The sequence below is a fragment of the Lissotriton helveticus genome, chromosome 4_1 (genome assembly GCF_964261635.1).
Source record: "Lissotriton helveticus chromosome 4_1, aLisHel1.1, whole genome shotgun sequence".
NCBI classification, from domain to species: Eukaryota; Metazoa; Chordata; class Amphibia; order Caudata; family Salamandridae; genus Lissotriton; species Lissotriton helveticus.
Genome location: NC_136063.1, coordinates 395,136,812 through 395,154,006, shown reverse-complemented (window position 1 = coordinate 395,154,006; position 17,195 = coordinate 395,136,812). Strand labels below are relative to the sequence as shown.

The 17,195-nt window shown below is 44.0% G+C and overlaps 1 protein-coding gene across 1 annotated transcript in view; it reads left to right on the top strand.

Moving 5' to 3' along the window:
- Nucleotides 1–17,195, top strand: part of RIMS2 (regulating synaptic membrane exocytosis 2) — a 1,857,427-nt gene that overhangs the window by 1,505,345 nt on the left and 334,887 nt on the right. The window contains exon 28 of the mRNA XM_078686898.1: nt 4,265–4,354. Within this exon, the coding sequence (XP_078543024.1) occupies nt 4,265–4,354 (90 nt within the window). The remainder of the gene's footprint in view (nt 1–4,264; nt 4,355–17,195) is intronic.

Sequence of the window (17,195 nt, the reverse complement as noted above, 5' to 3'; positions counted from 1 at the left end):
CAAGAAATTAAGTAGCCCGTGCACATTATCAAAATATCAAATTAATAATAACAATCCCTAATACTAAAGAGCCACACAGCATCAAGCCCTCTCTATACAAAAACAGAATAAATGTAAAATGGCTGATTCTAACTCCTCCCAAATAGCATATTGTTCATAATGTTTCAGACAATGAAAACATTTACTTGCGAGCGATTTTCTTTGGACAGAAACATGTGATATGCAACTTATTACAATGGACTGTAATGCACTACAATCATAGCAAAAGAGGTTTAGCCCATAAACTTGTAATGTTTCAAAACGCATCCCTTCCACTGAGGAAGCACGAAAAAAGTGTTGTGCTTGTGCACAACATTTAAACATGCACTTTCAATAATATGACCTAGCCTGTCTAAGCTAATGGAACCAAACCAATATTAAATATTATTTTCGAAATAATATTCATTTTCCACATGTTGTATTATGGCTGTTGTGGTCTGAGATTTGTCCTCTTTCATTTTTCTCAGGTGCGTGTCGCTAATAGGGTTTGGCTCTTTATACTTTTGTGTTTTTTAATGTTGTTAGCATATTTGCATTCATTAGAGAAGCGAAGTTCCCAGGAGCGTTGCAGGCAGTGCTTAATTTGAGCCAGGGGTTGCTGATGGGAGCCACTGCACTCATTTTTGGGGATTGACGCTTATTTTTCTTCATCATACATTGTCGGAGATCAAGAGAGGCAAAAACAAACAGAGGGGAAAGACGGAGGAACAGAAAGATGCTATAACCGTCACAAAGAGAACAAGCAGAAGCCTGCAAGCTAGAGATGAAGGGGCATGGAGTGTCTAAAAGTGGATTAAAGACGCATGAGGTGGACTCAAGATTACACATTCAGCATACAGATTTTTAATAGCAGAGGCCCCGGGCTTCTGAGCTGAGCTTTGGGCACTACCACTCATTCTATTATTAATTAAGCACTGGTTGCAGGATGTCCTAAATGTCACCAAACAGGGGAAGGATTTTTCGATTATCATCTGTTCTGTCCTCAGAATGGTTAAATGAGGTGTGAAAGTTGTGGGTCGAGGAAGAAGAAGGTGGGAGCTGTACAGGCAGCATGTAGTCACTCAAAAGGGTGAAGTAATTGTGGCATTGTAAACAGTGTAGGTGAGGTCTGCCCTTCTGTGATAGAATTGAACAAATGCAGGCAAAATGGAACTTTAAGGGACTATAAAATGGCGCTATGTATATTATCTAGTTTCCCATCATATACAAATGTAATTTAATCGATTCTGATTTTGCTTTGAAAAGAATGTGACCTTCTGGAGTAGACTGCCCCAGTGCTCATTGACTGAAGTAAAAACGTCTAGGTTTTGGGACCTTATTCGAAAGTGGATCAGCACAGGTGATTGATAAATATGAGCCTCAAACTACCGCATATGAAAGATTGATAATATATCTGAAATCAAAACAAAGAGGATTGTTGTTGCTCTGAAAGGCCCTTATCTCACCCTAGAAAAACAGCCTATTGACATCAAGGAGCAGGTTAGAGATCTCAAAAGGGCACACACGAATGAAATGGCACCAGCCGTGGTCTGACAAAATAATTTTCATTCTAGATTTTAATGAGTGTGATATTAATGCAAACGAAGAAGCAGAATGACTTTCTAACATTTCATTAGACAGTTAATGTCAAATAGCCGGTCATTACAGCGTGCTGGTGACATGCTGCTGTGGAGCTGTCACTTTGAATTAAAGTAAATTCACAGAGGTCTCATTAGCTTTTTCTTCCCTTTGTTTAGCACGTCAAATGTGTGCTGTTCTTTTTTGTGCATGCCATAAGAACAGGACACTGATGTTCGGTCCCCTTGTAGACTATTAAGCCACTCTACGGGGTTGTTTTAGGTGGTGGCCCTAGCCTGCCCTACCTATCAGACCCCCAGTGTGACCGGCTTAGCTTAGCTCCCTGCCTTCTCCTGTTGTCGAGAGGGCAGGATTCGTGCCTTGTAGGGGCACCATGCTCGCCCTGCACATGGAAGATCGATAGTTGTTTGCCGTGTGGCCCCTTTGGGATTGTTCATGAGAGGGGCAGTGGGGAGCCTCTTGGATATTGGTCCCAGCCATAGTAGCACAATGGCAGCAGACAGTAGATCATTAATGCCCTAATTGTAGGAGAATGCTCGCACATTGAAATCAAGGGCTTGTGTACATTTTCATGCTTATTTTTAAAATCCTTTTAACGTTGGAAATTTATGAAAATTGTAGAAGATCACATTTGATTAATAGATTTCCCACTTCAAAATTTCCCTTTCAGTGTCTGCACTTAGTTCACAATATTTAGGCAATGTGGCAGGAGAGACAGTATTACAGTCCGGGTACAGACCAGAGTGGCTTGTTAAGCTACAGAGAAATGTCATTATAAGAATGAAATGGAAACCAAGAACACCTATGTGGGTACAGACAACACTAGAGTGAGGGGTCAGGAATGCCATTTATCCCTTAACCCGCGTTGCCTTTTCATTTTTAATCCTGGAACGTCCCTCTCCCAATGTCCACCTTTCTAGCCCTGGTTGTCAGAAACCCAGCCCATCAGCTGAGATTTTTAGGGCATTACGTTGTTATTTTTACTAAAGTAACGTTTTATATTCTTTGCCATTTTAGCTGATCATTTCGCGCCAGATATGTGAATTATGTTATTAACATTGTGGTTGGTTATTTGGATTCTTCTGCTTTGTAATGTAAATGTAGTTATATGTTACTAGACTGAACACGTGGTGCTTGATTTTGAGTTTGGCGGGCTGACGCCCCACCACAAAAGTGTTGGATATCACGTCTGCCTTATTAAAAGTGCATTTGGATAGCCTTCCGTTTGTGATGGAATACCAGTCCACCAAACTCTAAATCAGCCTGCAAGGGTCAAGCATTCATTCAAGGTTTGTTGGGTTAAAACTGTCAACTTCAATCAAGGATTATACAGCAAAGAGGAACACTGTTAAAAGAGTCCACCGAAAGAAAATACACGCAATTACCTTATTGCACCTAAATGGTTGGTTGTAAAAGTGGAACATTATGGATGTAGCAGGCCTTATTAAGCTATTATTTCTAAGACTTACAATTAAATTTCTGATAGGTCTTGAATACTTATGTTTTGTCCCCTCTAAGCATAACCTCTAACATGGCAATATCTGAAAGCCTCTGAAACACGTGGTGTATTTAAAGTAGTGCCATTCCACTCAAACAAGGTAGAACTACCTCAGTATGGTAAAATGGTGAATAAAAGATACTGTGAGGGATAATGAGGAACCTCTCCAATGTGCCGTGGAGATATTGTCGATCATCTACACAGTACACCTAAAAGCATGTTGAGGTAGTTACACAATTGTGTCTCTGTGTTACTCTGGGGTATCCAACTAACTTTAAGAACCTTAGTCACAGCATATTTTCGATTTTCATTTAGATGAATTGTGTGAATCTATCTCATGTGTATCCTGAAACTCTTGCTTGACTCTGGCCCTCTTCGACTCATGTTGGGCATCTGTAGTTACTATTGATGGGCAGCCGAAAACAGGTAATAGGTCTTTAAAAAATAATTGTCTGCTGTGATGTACCAAGCCTTCAGTCTCTATTCTTAGCGCCTGTATCCACAGGCCTTGTGCTGTCCAGGTTCAGCCTGAGTCAACTCTGTCTTGGTGTAAGTAGCAGCCACCAAAGGTACTGTGTAATGCAAATGATTAAAACAATGAATCGAAAATTAAGAGGAAACATGATTTAATAAGGCCGATTTATTTTTTTCGTGGTTTTGTAAACATCAGCATGAGGGAAATGCACGAAAAGGCATCGATTGTGAGATTTCATGTGGTTCTACACACATTACTGATCATGATCACAGGGCCTAACCAGATTTTGATGGGATGCTCTTATCACCCCCCTCCCCCACCCTTCCCTTCCACTTGTGATTGCCCGTGCAGGCGACTCCATTTCATAAGAAGAGGAGGGCACATGTGTAGTTGACTGCAGGCCAACCTAGGAGACCAAAAACATTACACCTGGCCACAGAGTAATGGACTCAACCAGATGCAGCAGCAGCTTTCAAGGATTGTGTTGCCTTTCACTTTTTAGTCACCGTTACCAAATATTATTAGTGCAATGTATTTACAAAGTGGTCTGCCTTGTTTGACCCTACCAGTGACTCGTCCATAGATGTAGTTACCCCGTAAATGTTGTAAGCTATCTTGCAATGAAAGTCATTTCCTGTTTCTGACAAGCTCTGATTTCTTTTGGTTTACACTAGAAGTGACATGGGAGGACCAGCAGAGAAAGGTGAATGGTACAGTAACTGATGACAAACCATTGCCGAGAAAGAAACAGCATTCTGAGCCAGGTTTGTTAGGGTTTGGAAAACCACATGAAAGCATGAGACTTAAACAAAACATCAAATTTCATGCTTTTGTTAAGTGTGTGTGCTTGGTGTTCCTTCCTTTTCACTTTGGCGTGAAATGTTTAACTTTAGTCTGTAGCAGCCTTATAGCTCAGTGTTGTGTGTAGTCCCTTATTAGAACAAGTAGACATCTAGTTCTCTGGCACTATTAATGTATTGTTTCGAACTGGGGATATTAGAAATAAATAGCACTCCGCAACCCAGTATTACCCCGTGATGTCAGAATCCAAAAACAGTACATTGCTCATTGGTTTCTTGATCTTTTGAGATGGTTAAAGGAGAAAGAGTCATGTTCTTAATCTTTCTAAAGCTGTCACCTACAATCGATGTTATTCATACTATGCATAATTGCAAATTGCTCAGATGGCTGATCCCTTGGCTGTGTTTTTTATCAACACTGCTTTCCAGCGGTGGGTTTTGGCCCAACAGGTTACGTTCCCCTGTGAGAGGACTACCCTGTACCTACTAGGGTAACTAGTACCATTTACCAGTGTGTAGCCCTCCCTCCACTTCTCACACCTTTACGAGCATTCATTCTGTAGACTGCCCTTTATTGTCTCCCCATACATCACGGCCACGCCTGATTCCTTTAATCAAAAAAATAGAAAAAAAAATGAACACAAAAGCCAAATGCATTGGCAGCCTCAAGTAACGGTGAAGAACTTGTGCATGTCACACCATGCTTTAAGACATGAGTGCTGTCCTTGAGGCTCCTGGATCCCGGGGAATGCCTTTAGATTTCATCAGGAATGTAAAATCGTTCAATTTGTGGAGGAAGTGTTTAATTAGGAGAAGAACTAAAAAAAAATGTATGTGTCCTTGTGTAACGAAACTGGTGCTATGTAAAGCGCTCTCATACCCGATATCTTCGGGTCTAGTTCGCGTTATATAAAACAAAAATAAATAAATAATAGAATACAGAACTGACAAGTCAAGTCTCCTTAAAAATGGTATAGTATGACTGTGGAACTGTCACCATGCATTGTCCCTTTGAATTGTACTTTCTTCAGAAATCACCTCTAAACCTAGCCCCTAAAATGACCTTCAAATAGCCTGGGCAAACCTAATGTAAAGTTCTGTAATAGATGTTCACATCATAGTCGGCAGAGCCACGTGGTCAGCTGTTTTTTTGGTGATGATCATAATAAATAAGCATAACACATTTTGGAATTAGATTAAAAAGAAATTCTGATTCGTACATTTCAAACTATATGCTTCAGAACACATTCAGCCTCTGGAATAGTGTAAATCTGGTACAACACTTATTTTTATTTCAAATGCGCACATGCTATGGTCATTGTATTTTGGATCAAGTCTTTGCCAAAAATGTAAATGAGACTTAACTTATTTGCACATGACCAACACATTGCCAGCATTTTAATGATGTGCTCGACTAGGCTTGGTTTTCAAGGCATTTTATCTATATTTCTCCACTCTGTCTGTGAATTAGCAGATGGGTGCTACATGTCATCAAATGTGTTTACAAGTTGTTGTCTTTCGGTTCTTCAAGCAATTTGACATTTGAATTTCATAGCATTGAACATGTTATCTGATGAAACTTCTCACTGCAGATTCCTTACCGTTGAATTTCCCAGGCGTCAGACTGGATCCAGAAACTTTTGCATGAGCAGTGCCCCTGCGTGTCGTCGGGTGGCTCTGTTCGTCTCCGCGTGACGTCGCCGGTGTCGTTGGCATCAATTGTGATGTTGCAGTCACCTAAATAGGTGCCACACATCCGTGCAGATGTCAGTTATTTTCTTTCCGTGCCAGTTAAGCACTGATCCAGAGAAGATCAACCCCTCTGTCTCTTTTTCACAGACTTTTTTCAACATTTTGTTGAGAGATTTTTCCTTCTGTGTCGCGGGATGACCTCTATATGCACAGGGTTCAAACCATATGGCACCTGTCACTGCGCAATGTTGGTAACTGACCACCATCTCGTCTGCTTGTGGTGTCTCGCTCGGATTGCCGGGTCATGTGGCCGAAAGCCTTGCGAGAGCAATCTTTGAAGCTTCAAGCAGTCCGGCAGTTGATACTGTCGAGCGCTACTCCTCGGTGATCCTGATCGAGGAAGAGAAGGTTGTGGGACTGCTTCATAAGCCCCAAGTCCTCTTCACACTGAAGGTCTTCTGGAAGAGGCATACGGAGAAGAAGTCCAAACGGATTTTGACTTCACCTCATCGGTTGTCTTATCGACGAGACAGGTAAGGAGCATCGGTGCTCTAGGCCTGGTCCCACGGAATCGTGGCATGCTTTCTCCACCTAATGAGGCTACGGAGGAGGAGGCATCTTACACCATGGTGATGATGAGTACTGTAGAGTTCTTTGACCTGAAACAGCCCTCGGTGCAGGTCAAGACTAATCTCTTGACTGCAGTGCTTCAGCCTGGGGCTTCCTTGTCTGAACCCACTTTTGTAGTTTAGTGCAGCACTTATAGATGTCCTACTAGGCACATGGTCAAAATCTAGCACAGGGGCTCTTGTGAACAGGACAATAACACACAGCCATCTCCTTGCCCCAGGCAATCCAAGTTTCCTCAGCCAACACCCCACCCCTGAGAGCTTGGTAGTTCGGGTTTAAATGTCCAATGGCACATTCTCTTCTGCTCCTCCAGATAGGGAATCCAAGAGGCTGGATGCACTTGGAAAGATGTTTTCTTCCACCCTGGTCAGTGAACACCACATGCTTATTGGTCCGGTTCTAGCACACCCTTTGGGAAATGGTTACGCAAGTGTTGCCAAAGGTCCCGGAGGAGGCCCGGGCTGTGCTCTCCCAGGCAGCGAAAGATGGGAGAGATGCAACTAAGTTGATCATTAGGTGTGGCTTAGATACCACTGACTCGCTGGGCAGAACAGTTTCGTCAACAGTGGCGTTATGGCACCATACCTAGCTGAGAGCATCTGGCTTCTTGGGTAATGTCCAGGATAAACTGTTGGACATGCCCTTTGATAGGACTCGTCTTTTTGGTGAGAAGCAGACTTTGCTTTGGAGCGCTTCAAAGAATCTTGTACTACGGCCAGATCCTAGGACCTTTCGGCTACGCCTCCTGGCCAGTCTAGCTTTCACCCCTTGCATGGCTATAGAATGGCTATCAACCACATCAGCCATATCCCAGCCACTGTCCTGCGCATGCTTCCCAAGTTATGCATGGATGCCGTTCATTCTGACCTTTGGGGAATGGTATCCAGAAATCATCTGCCACCCAGCCCTGGCAGTGTCCTAGCATTACTAGTTTGGTTCTGCAAGATCACGCCACTCCAGTTGGAGGGAGAATTCAACACCCTCTCCTCCGCAAGAGATCTATAACATCGGACAAATGGGTCTTGCAGAGTATTCAGAATGGCAATTCTCTTCTCTTTCTTTCTTTTCCTCCTCCTTTACTTCCAACTGAAGAATGGCTGGTGGAGGATAATCTAGTTTTATTCCAAGAGGAGTTTAAGCTCTGCTGGCCAAAGGAGCTATTGAAAAGATTCTGATTTGAGAAGTAGGCTGTGGCTGTTACTTCCACTACTTTCTGATACCGAAAAAGAACAAAGGTCTATGGCCCGTTCTGGAACTTTGAACTGTCTTTCTCTTCCTCAAAAAGGAGAAATTCAAGATGCTCACATCTTGTCTGCCCTAGACCAAGTGGACTGGCTGATAGCATTGGGCTTGTAGGATACCTATTTTCACATCCCCACCCTGCCTGCCCACAGGCCTTACCTGCGGTTCAAGGTAGGCCACAAGCACATTTATTCCACAGTGCTATCATTTGGCTATAACAGCAACCCTCTAGTTTTCCCTGAGGTGATGGTGGTGGTTGCAGCTCATCTGCGCAGATCAGGGGTGTCAGTCTTCCCTTATCTTGATGACTGGCTGTTGAAGGCGTCTTCACCCCAGACTGTCATTTCCCACCTCCAGATTACAGCGGATCACCTGCATTTGCTGGGGTTTCCTATAAACCTGCCAAAGTCACACCTTACTTCTTCTCAGATACTTCATTTCATCGGAGCTGTTCTGGACACAGTACAGTTTTACGCCTAACCTCCCAAGCAGTGAGTCCAGGATATTCAGGTTATAATACCAATGTTTCAGCCTCTATAGGGGATTTTGGTGAGACTGACTCTGAGGCTGTGTGACTCATGGCTTCCTGCATCATGTTGGTATATCATGCCAGATGACATATGCAGGCTGTGCAGTGGGACTTGAAGTTCCAGTGAGCGCAGCTTCAGGGGAATCTCTCCAATGTGGTCCAGATCTCGGAGGGAACTGCAACAGACCTGCAGTGGTGGTTGACAAACTGCAATTGGGTCAGTGACAGACCTCTCTCCCTTCCCCCAGCCAGATCTCACAATAGTGACAGTTGCGTCACTCCTGGGATGGGGCGGCCATCTGAGTGAGGTGGAGATCAGCGGACACTGGTCTCCATCGGAGTCAGGACTCCACATAAATTTGTTGGAGCTTCGGGCGATCCGGCTAGCATTGAAAGCATTTCTTCCCTCTGTCAAGAGGAAGTTGGTGCAGCTGTTCACGGACAACATCACCGCCATGTGGTACTGCAACAAGCAGGGCAGGGTGGGGGTCGTGGACCCTTTATCAAAAGGCCCTGCATCTCAGGACATGGCTTGAATAGCAGGGCATAATCCTGGTGATTCAACACCTGGTAGGTTCTCTTAACGCCAGGGCAGACAAACTCAGCCGTCAATGCCTAGAGGATCATGAATGGTGTCTCCAGTCAAGCGGTCGAAAGGTCTTTCAGCAGTGGAGAGAGCCTTGGTTAGATCTGTTCATCTTCAAAGAGAACGGGCAATGTCAGCAGTTTTGTGTGCTCTTCGATGCTTTTCGTCATGAGTGGGGCTCAGGCCTCCTGTACGCCGTTCTGCCCATACCACTTATGCCCAGAGTTCTCAAGAAAGTCAAGAGCGGATTGGGCCAAGTCATTCTTGTGGCTCCAGACTAGGCACGGAGAGTCAGGTATCCAGGGCTTCTTCGAACGAGCATCTATCCGATCGGGCTGCCCCTTCACGAGGATCTTGTCGCAGCAGCAGGGGAGGGTCCTCCACCTGAACCTGTCCACTCTCCGCCTTCTTGCATGGAGATTGAGCGGCAACAGTTGATAGCTTTTGAATTTCCTCCCGAAGTATGTAGTGTAATTTTGGCTGCCAAGCGGCCCTCCACTAAATCAGTATACGCCTGCCGTTGGCTACATTTTAAAAAATATTGTACAGAAAAGTCTATTGCCCCTCTTTCTGCTTCTCTATGTAATATTCTTTGTTTCATTCTTCCCCCTCATCAGCAGGTTTCTGATTTGGGTACTCAAGGGTTATCTTTCTGCTCTGTCCACTTTCTTGCAGCTGCCAGATCAACTCTCCTTGTCCACGCCCCCTGACGTGACTAGGTTTCTAATAGGGCTTGTACATATGTTTCCACCTACGCCCTTTATCATGCCACAGTAGGATCTCAACTTGGTTCTCGCATATCTGATGTGTTCTCCCTATGAGCCTTTACACTATTGTCCCCTCCGGCAGCTTACCGTTAAGACAGCCTTCTGGTGGCGATAACATCTGCCCGGAAGGTGAGTGAATTTCAGGCTTTGTCATTCAAGCCTCCCTATCTGATGACATTCTTGGAAAAAATGGTGCTTCTCACCTGTGCCTCATTCCTTTCATAGGTGGTGACCCCATTCCATCTGGGTCAGTCGGTCATGCTGTCCACCTTTTTTGCTCCCCCGCAACCCTCTAGGAAAAGGAGCGTCTTACCCCCTAGGGCCCTAGTTTTGACACACACAAGTCAGTTTACCTCATGGTTCTGTGCTTCTGGCGTGGAGAAAATGAAAAGGAACTGACCTCCGTGTGCCTGTGTGGTACCTATATAGGTGACAGCAACATCACAACCGGTGCCAACAACACCGGTGACATCACGCTTAGATGAACAGAGCCACGTGATGGTGCGCAGAGCTATCGCTCACACAAAAGTTTCCAGATCCAGTCTGACGCCTGGGAAATTTGCAGGTAAGGAATCTGCAGCTAGATATTGTCTCTACCAGATAATGCATTACCGAAGGTAAGTAACTTGTTCACCATGCACAGACCTGAGCTGGCTGAATTTCCACCTGAGTTTTCCCTTTCACTAAGTCTCATGTATTAGGGAGCTATGCCTCTGTACCATGCCTTTGGGAATTATTGGCATTTTGTTGCATAACATAACGTTTATAATAAAATCTATGACTGTCTTTATTGAAAATTTAACAATAGAACTTTACAAAGTCTATTTCCTTTGGCTTACTTAGGAGAATGACCAGAATGTGCTATGAAATACCTTAAAGGTATCCCTATTAAAAGTTTGGTAGAAAGGGCTGATGCTAGACGTTATCTCACCAATTATTGAGGGGTAGAAGTGTGAGACACACCAAACAAAAAATAATGAAGAATGTAAGATCCAAACCAACTTATACATATGTCCTAGCTACTAACTTCTAAAAATGGGAAAAAGAAAGGGAAGACAATTACATTCAACTTATCTAATTAAAATCACTGTGATTACAAAGTCAATACAAAGCCAGACATTATGGATGATGTAGAGAGATTACAATTTTTTACTGTTCACTTTAAAAATAACTGTTCTGCAGGACACAACAGCTCACATAAACCAGTTACGCTATGTGGATGTGCTTTCAATAAACACAAAGCCCTTGTTCTCAGATCATAGGCTTGCCTTGTTTTAGATTGAACTATTTAAAGTAACTGATTCCTGATAATTGTTGTTTTGACACATTTGAAAACTGATGTCCAAACCTACATTGGGCTGATAACCCCGCCGGGGTTCCTACTCATGAACTCTCTATCCCTAAGCTCAACAGCCAAAACCAGGCCTGGGTGGCTGGTGGGGAATTCTTCAAAATATCTTTCCACTTACTGGATTGCCCAGAGCACAAATACTAACCTACTATCCGTAGTACTTCCAGAATTCCGCCAGTAGGCCCAGCATACCATTAGACCTCCTTACACTATGACTGCCAGACCAACATAAACTAAAATAAGCTACATGGTACTAGCACTATGAAACATAGACTGGAGGTCATCAGCAATTTACCTTATGACTGCACAATAAGCACTTGAACCACAAATGAATGATGACATATATGGGAAATAACTCAAATATCATGCAACATGTGAAATGAAATGTGGTACTTATAAAGTGCAACCTGTCACTCCAGAAGGAGCTCGCTGGCGCTATACTGATAAAAACAAACTTAGCAGTGGAGAATGGAGACCTAGATGAGGTCTTGACAGAATTCCTCTGATGCTCCAAAGATCCAGGTCTTTAGGGCCTTCCTAAACTGCATTTCAGGTTAATTGTTCTCAATGTATTTGGCATTAGATTCCAGGCCTTTGCACCTAACACGGCTGCAGATTCCCCACCCCGCGTTTTGAACTGGCCCAAATCGGCGAATAGCTCTAAAGGTGGTAACAAGAAGTTTGAATAGAATTCTCTTGAGTAGCGGAAGCCAGTGAAGAGATTTCAGAGCTGCTGAGGCGGAAGCCCTACAAGGAAGTTTTGAAGACCAATTTGGCTGCGCGTACTGCACTAACTGTAGCCTCTTCAGGGTTGATTTATTGGCCCCTGTCAGGAGGCTGTTACAATAGTCTAGGTGCGAAAGTATAAGCACCACCACAACTGTTTTCCTGGCTGAAAGAGGGATAAGATCCAAAAAAAAATTCAAGCTTTAAATTAAACCAAAGCAGGTCCCAGCCACCCTAAGTGCATGGGGTTTAAAAGAGAGGGAGGAGTCGAACAAGATTTTTAGCAACTCCCACAGTGGATAGGGGTCTGCTACATCCTCAGCCACCAGGACATAGGTTGAAAGGGATTGTCTTTTCCTATCAGCAGGATTTCTGTCTTGTCTGTATTAGATCGGAGGTGGTTATTTTTCATCCATTTGATAACCTCCCTAAGGCAGAATTGAACATTTTCTTCTGTGTCCGTAGAATTTTTATCAAGGGACAGGATTAGCTGCGTATCATCAACATAAGATGTTATCTCAATCCCATATGATGAAATAAGGGAGATAAGCAGAGCCATGTACATATTGAATAGAAGTGGGCTGAGTGAGGAGCCCTGTGGGACTCCTGCAGTAATGGTGCGTTCTGAAGATAGGAAGGGGCCGAGAGAGACCGCTTGCCTCCGGTTAGTCAGGAAGGACTTGATCCAGGCCAGTGCAGAGTCAGAAATTAGATTTTAGTCAGGCCAAAAGTATGTCATGAGAGATGGAATCAAAGGCGGCAGACAAATCAAGCAGGATCACCTCTGCCTTCCTGTCATTATCTGTGATGATCAGAATGTCTGTTATTTCTACCAGTGCAGATTCCGTAGAGTGTTTGGGGCGAAAACCTGACTGTCGAGGGTGGAAGGTCTGAGCGGTTTCAAAAAAGTTTGAGAGCTCCTTATAGACCATTCTTTCAGTTATTTTACCCAAAATTGGCAGCAGGGATATAGGCCGATGATTGGAAAAGTTGGATGAGTCCACATTTAGTTTTTTCTTTAGTGGCTTCACTATGGCAAGTTTCCAATCATCAGGCACCGTGCCGGAGCCAAGAGAGGAATTCACAATGTGGTTGATCACTAAATTTACTATCTCCATTATTTGATGTAATATAACAGGGGGGCACGCATCCAGTGGTGAACCTGATTTACAGGCTAAAATTGCTGCGTCTGTACCTGAAAGAGTGACAGGTTGAAAGGCATCCAAGGAGGGCCTATTGTGCATCTAGTCCAATTCATGATCGTTGACGAGTTCTTGTGAACTTAATGTTCCAAAATCCTTTTGGATATTCTTAATTTTGTCCTCAAAGTATATCACAATATCATTGCAGAGAGTCTGAGAATTTCTGAGTGTAACGCTTTGGGGTCAATAAAAGATTTTATGATTGACAATATCTCTTTTTGATTGTGCTTGGCCATAGCTATTCTGTTAAAAAATAGTATTTTTTGGCTAATTTAATAGCAATATGATATTGTTTCCTGTGAATTTTAAAGCAATGCAAATCGGCTAACTCGTAGCCCCTTCTCCATCTACATTCTAGTTGTTTGCAGTGTAAGTGCTGTTTCGCTAGATCTTTTGTAAACCATGTGTCATTATGCGATTTTGCTTTGCCCCTTCTAGTAGCGTGTTTAAATGGGATTAATTCAACACTTATAGCCCTCATCCATGTGTGGAAACGGTAAGAATTCTCTACGGGATCACCAGTAAGAACTGGCTTGTTTTCTAGGGGCAATTTTGGGCAGGTTAGGGTTGGCAACTAACAGATGCCATTTACGCCTAGGCACCACCATAGGAGAATTCTTAGCTGCCTGTGCAGTCTTAGGCATTAAGATGGTCAAGGGGATAAAGTATTGATCTGACCATGCCTGAGGCATATGCGTATCTGTAAGGAGCGAGGTGAAGTTGGTGCAAACTCCATCCAGTGTATGCCCTGCCCTGTGTGTCGGCACCCTAACTAGTTGATTCTAGCCAAGGGGGTAGTTATTTCCAGAAAGGTGGCAACCCCCGGCTCGTTACCGCATTCCAGGTACAGATTAATATCACAGAGCATGGTGAAATTGGCGTATCTGAGCAGAGCGTGGCTGAGTGTTTCCCCTAATGGGTCAAGAAAAGCACTACTATGGCCAGGAGGGCGGTAAATCAAACCCCCCGAAAGTAAACGGGGGCCATTTATAGCACAACAGATGCCGAGGCTTTCTGCTCCCTTAAGGGTATGTAGGTTGAAATCTTTCCAGTAGTAGTGAGTCTCTGTGGATAATGGCCAACCCTCCTCCCCTAATAACCTCTGTCTTTCCTACAGATCGTGTAGTTGGGGGGCAGGGCAGTTGCAATATCTGGGTTACAATCTTCCTTTAACCAAGTTTCTGTTATGCATAAAAAGTCTAATTCTTGTTCTACAATTAACTCTCTGATATCCAGTGCATGTTTGACTAAGGAACGTGCATTGATTAATTCCCCCTTTATTAGAACCTGATGGTTGGCTGCTTTATTTCCTACCATTTACCTACCATGTGCTGAGAACCTTCACCTAAACATGGTAACGTACCATGTGAGTTTTGTTTCTTAGAGGAGAAAAAGGAGCGAGGTAGTTTCTGTGCAGCCCTGTCCCCCGTACATAATTTACCTCTGCACTTCATTGAAAGCTCACAATGAATTTATGTACATAGGAGATGGCATCAAGGCCCAGTTGCTGTCCTTTCCCAACTGCCTAAGGCTTTTTTTCCAGAAAGTATCAGGCATGCTCAATCTTTTTGATCGCTGTGGTATAGTTGTACCATGGTTACCCAAGTGTGATGAGGGTCTGTATATATATTTCTATCAGGAGACTGTGCCAAGGGAGAGGGACCAGTCTTCCTTCCTCAGATGTGCAATAGAAGTTAAAGCAAAATATAATTTCTGGAATTGGCTGTAATGCAGGTGGAATATTCAAAGTATGCACTTCTTTTGAATAGGTGTAAGGTATAAGAAAACTATATTAGTTTTGCATCATGAAAACTCCCTCTGTCCACTTAATTGGCAAAATAGTTGAAACCATATGCATTTAATGCTGCGCCACCAAATATGAACAGCTTGCAATGGAAACTTCTATGTGAATTAGTAGGTTCCTAACATTGTCAGATGTGGCCTATTTTGCTTATCACCATTTCTATTATTGCTAGTCTTGGGCATTGTTACTTTGTATCTATTTTGTAAAATTGCAAGATAAACCACTTCACAAGTCCTTGTATTCTGCCCATTCGCTCAGAAGTGGTGCATCCAGAGTCAGAGTACACCCGTCTCACCTCCCTTAAATGGGTGAGTCTTAGCATTTTCCAACAACCTTTGGAGCCTTACAGTAAAATCTTGGACTAGATGTCCGGCCCACTCAATACATGCAGAGACCAGATTTTGAGGGCGCTCCCTCTTGGACAGGGCAAAAGTTCCTCTGGTTGCTCCAGTTTACAAAGGTTCATCTTGAGAATTTGGGTGTTCTGCAGGAATATTCGAAGTCTCTTGAGAACGTTCTCAGAGCTGATTAAGGCATAGTAGCTTCATTTTCTCTCTTCTCAGCTCTTCTTTCATTCAGCTGATGTTATATTAAATACACCATATCAATTAAGTTAGTGACAGTAGAAGGTTTAGGAGAATACATAAGCTCATCTATGATTTCGTCCTACAAACACCTCCAAAATATGGTTATTTCAGGTCCTTTCTATCCATGTCGTTTCTGTGGTAAGTTGATGAAAATTGTTAGCTTATAAAAGGATAGCAGATTTACCTTTTGCAGAGAGTTATTAATCTTTTTGAAAGTCTTCACCAATGTGGAATAGTATGATAAACAAGGATCAGAACAGGTTAGCCCAGCCAACTGCAGCTTGAGGTAAGAGATTGAATAAATAAACCACTATCTGATAAAGACTTCAAGCCACACACTTTTCCTTGAAATTATTCCCAGGCATCAGACTGGATCTAGAAAGTTTTCATGTGCCGCACCCCTATCTGCCGGTAGGTGACTTCGTTCTGCTCCACATAGCGTCATCCGCTCCGTAAGTGACGTACGTGGTGCCTATTTTGGCACCACCCCAGCGTGCGGACATCAGTTCTTTTCTTTCTGTCAGTCAGGGGAGATCCAGAGAGAGCTACCCCCAGTCATTTTTTGACTGAACTTTTTCAACTTTTTGTTAAAGGTCTTTGAGGTCTTTCTCAAAGTGTGTCAGGGATGTCCGCTAGGAAAATTGGCTTCAAGCCCTGCAGTACCTGCTACCAACAGATGTTGGTGACGGACCTTCATCTTGTTCGCCTCTGCTTTCTTGAGGCCATCCCCAATGTAAAGACCTGCGTCGACTGCCGCCCATTCACCCCAAGACCATGAGGGAGCAGTCCCTTAAGCTCCTTGCTGCTCGTTGTGCGACGCCATGACTGTCTCGATCCCGGTTGAGAGGAAGGTCCCATGATCAGTCACAGAGCCATCAATCTTCGTCACAGTCAAAGTCCTCCAGGCGAGACCCAAAAAAAGAAAAAGAGGAAGAAGTTGAAGAGGTCTTCGACTTCACCTTGTTAGCCGGCCGTACCACATCTACCTTCCCCAATGTCGATCCCAATGTCATTGTTCCCGACACTGCCCCCATTCTTATGCAAGACTCCAATACGGAGTCTGAGCCCTGTTACTACAGGCTAGGATTTGAGGAAGATTGAGAGGGGCCACTGGGCCTTGAAGAATACCTGCCCCTAGAACTTAACATGGTGGTGTGAGGAATTGGCGGACTCCAGTGGACTGAACACCTCCCCAGATACTGCCATTGTCTCTTCTCCGACTGTGGCTATGGAAGAGGGAGCCTCTTTTGCTATGGTGCCGAGAAGGGTGGCCGAGAGTCTGGACCTTAGTCTGCCTGCAGTGGCAGTCAGACGACTTGATGGAGCTTTAGCTGGGAGTGATCCCCTCAGAAACACTTCTACCATTTAATGAGGCCCTTACTGACGTCCTGTTTGGGACCTGGTCTGCACGGGGGCTCCTATGCACAGGACAAGTGTCAACCGCCCTCGCCCCGCCGCAGGGCACCCCAATTTCCTCACACAGCACCCTTGCATTCCCTCCCTTCCCACTGGATAGGGAATCCTAGAGGCTAGACACCTTAGGCAAGAAAAGGTTTTCTTCCACCAGCCTGGCACTGTGGTCAGTGAACACCACGTGTCTTTTGGACTGTTATTCCCACACACTGTGGGAGTGAGTTGTGCAGATGCTGCCCATGGTCCCAGGGGGGGCCCAGGCCATACTCTCCCAGC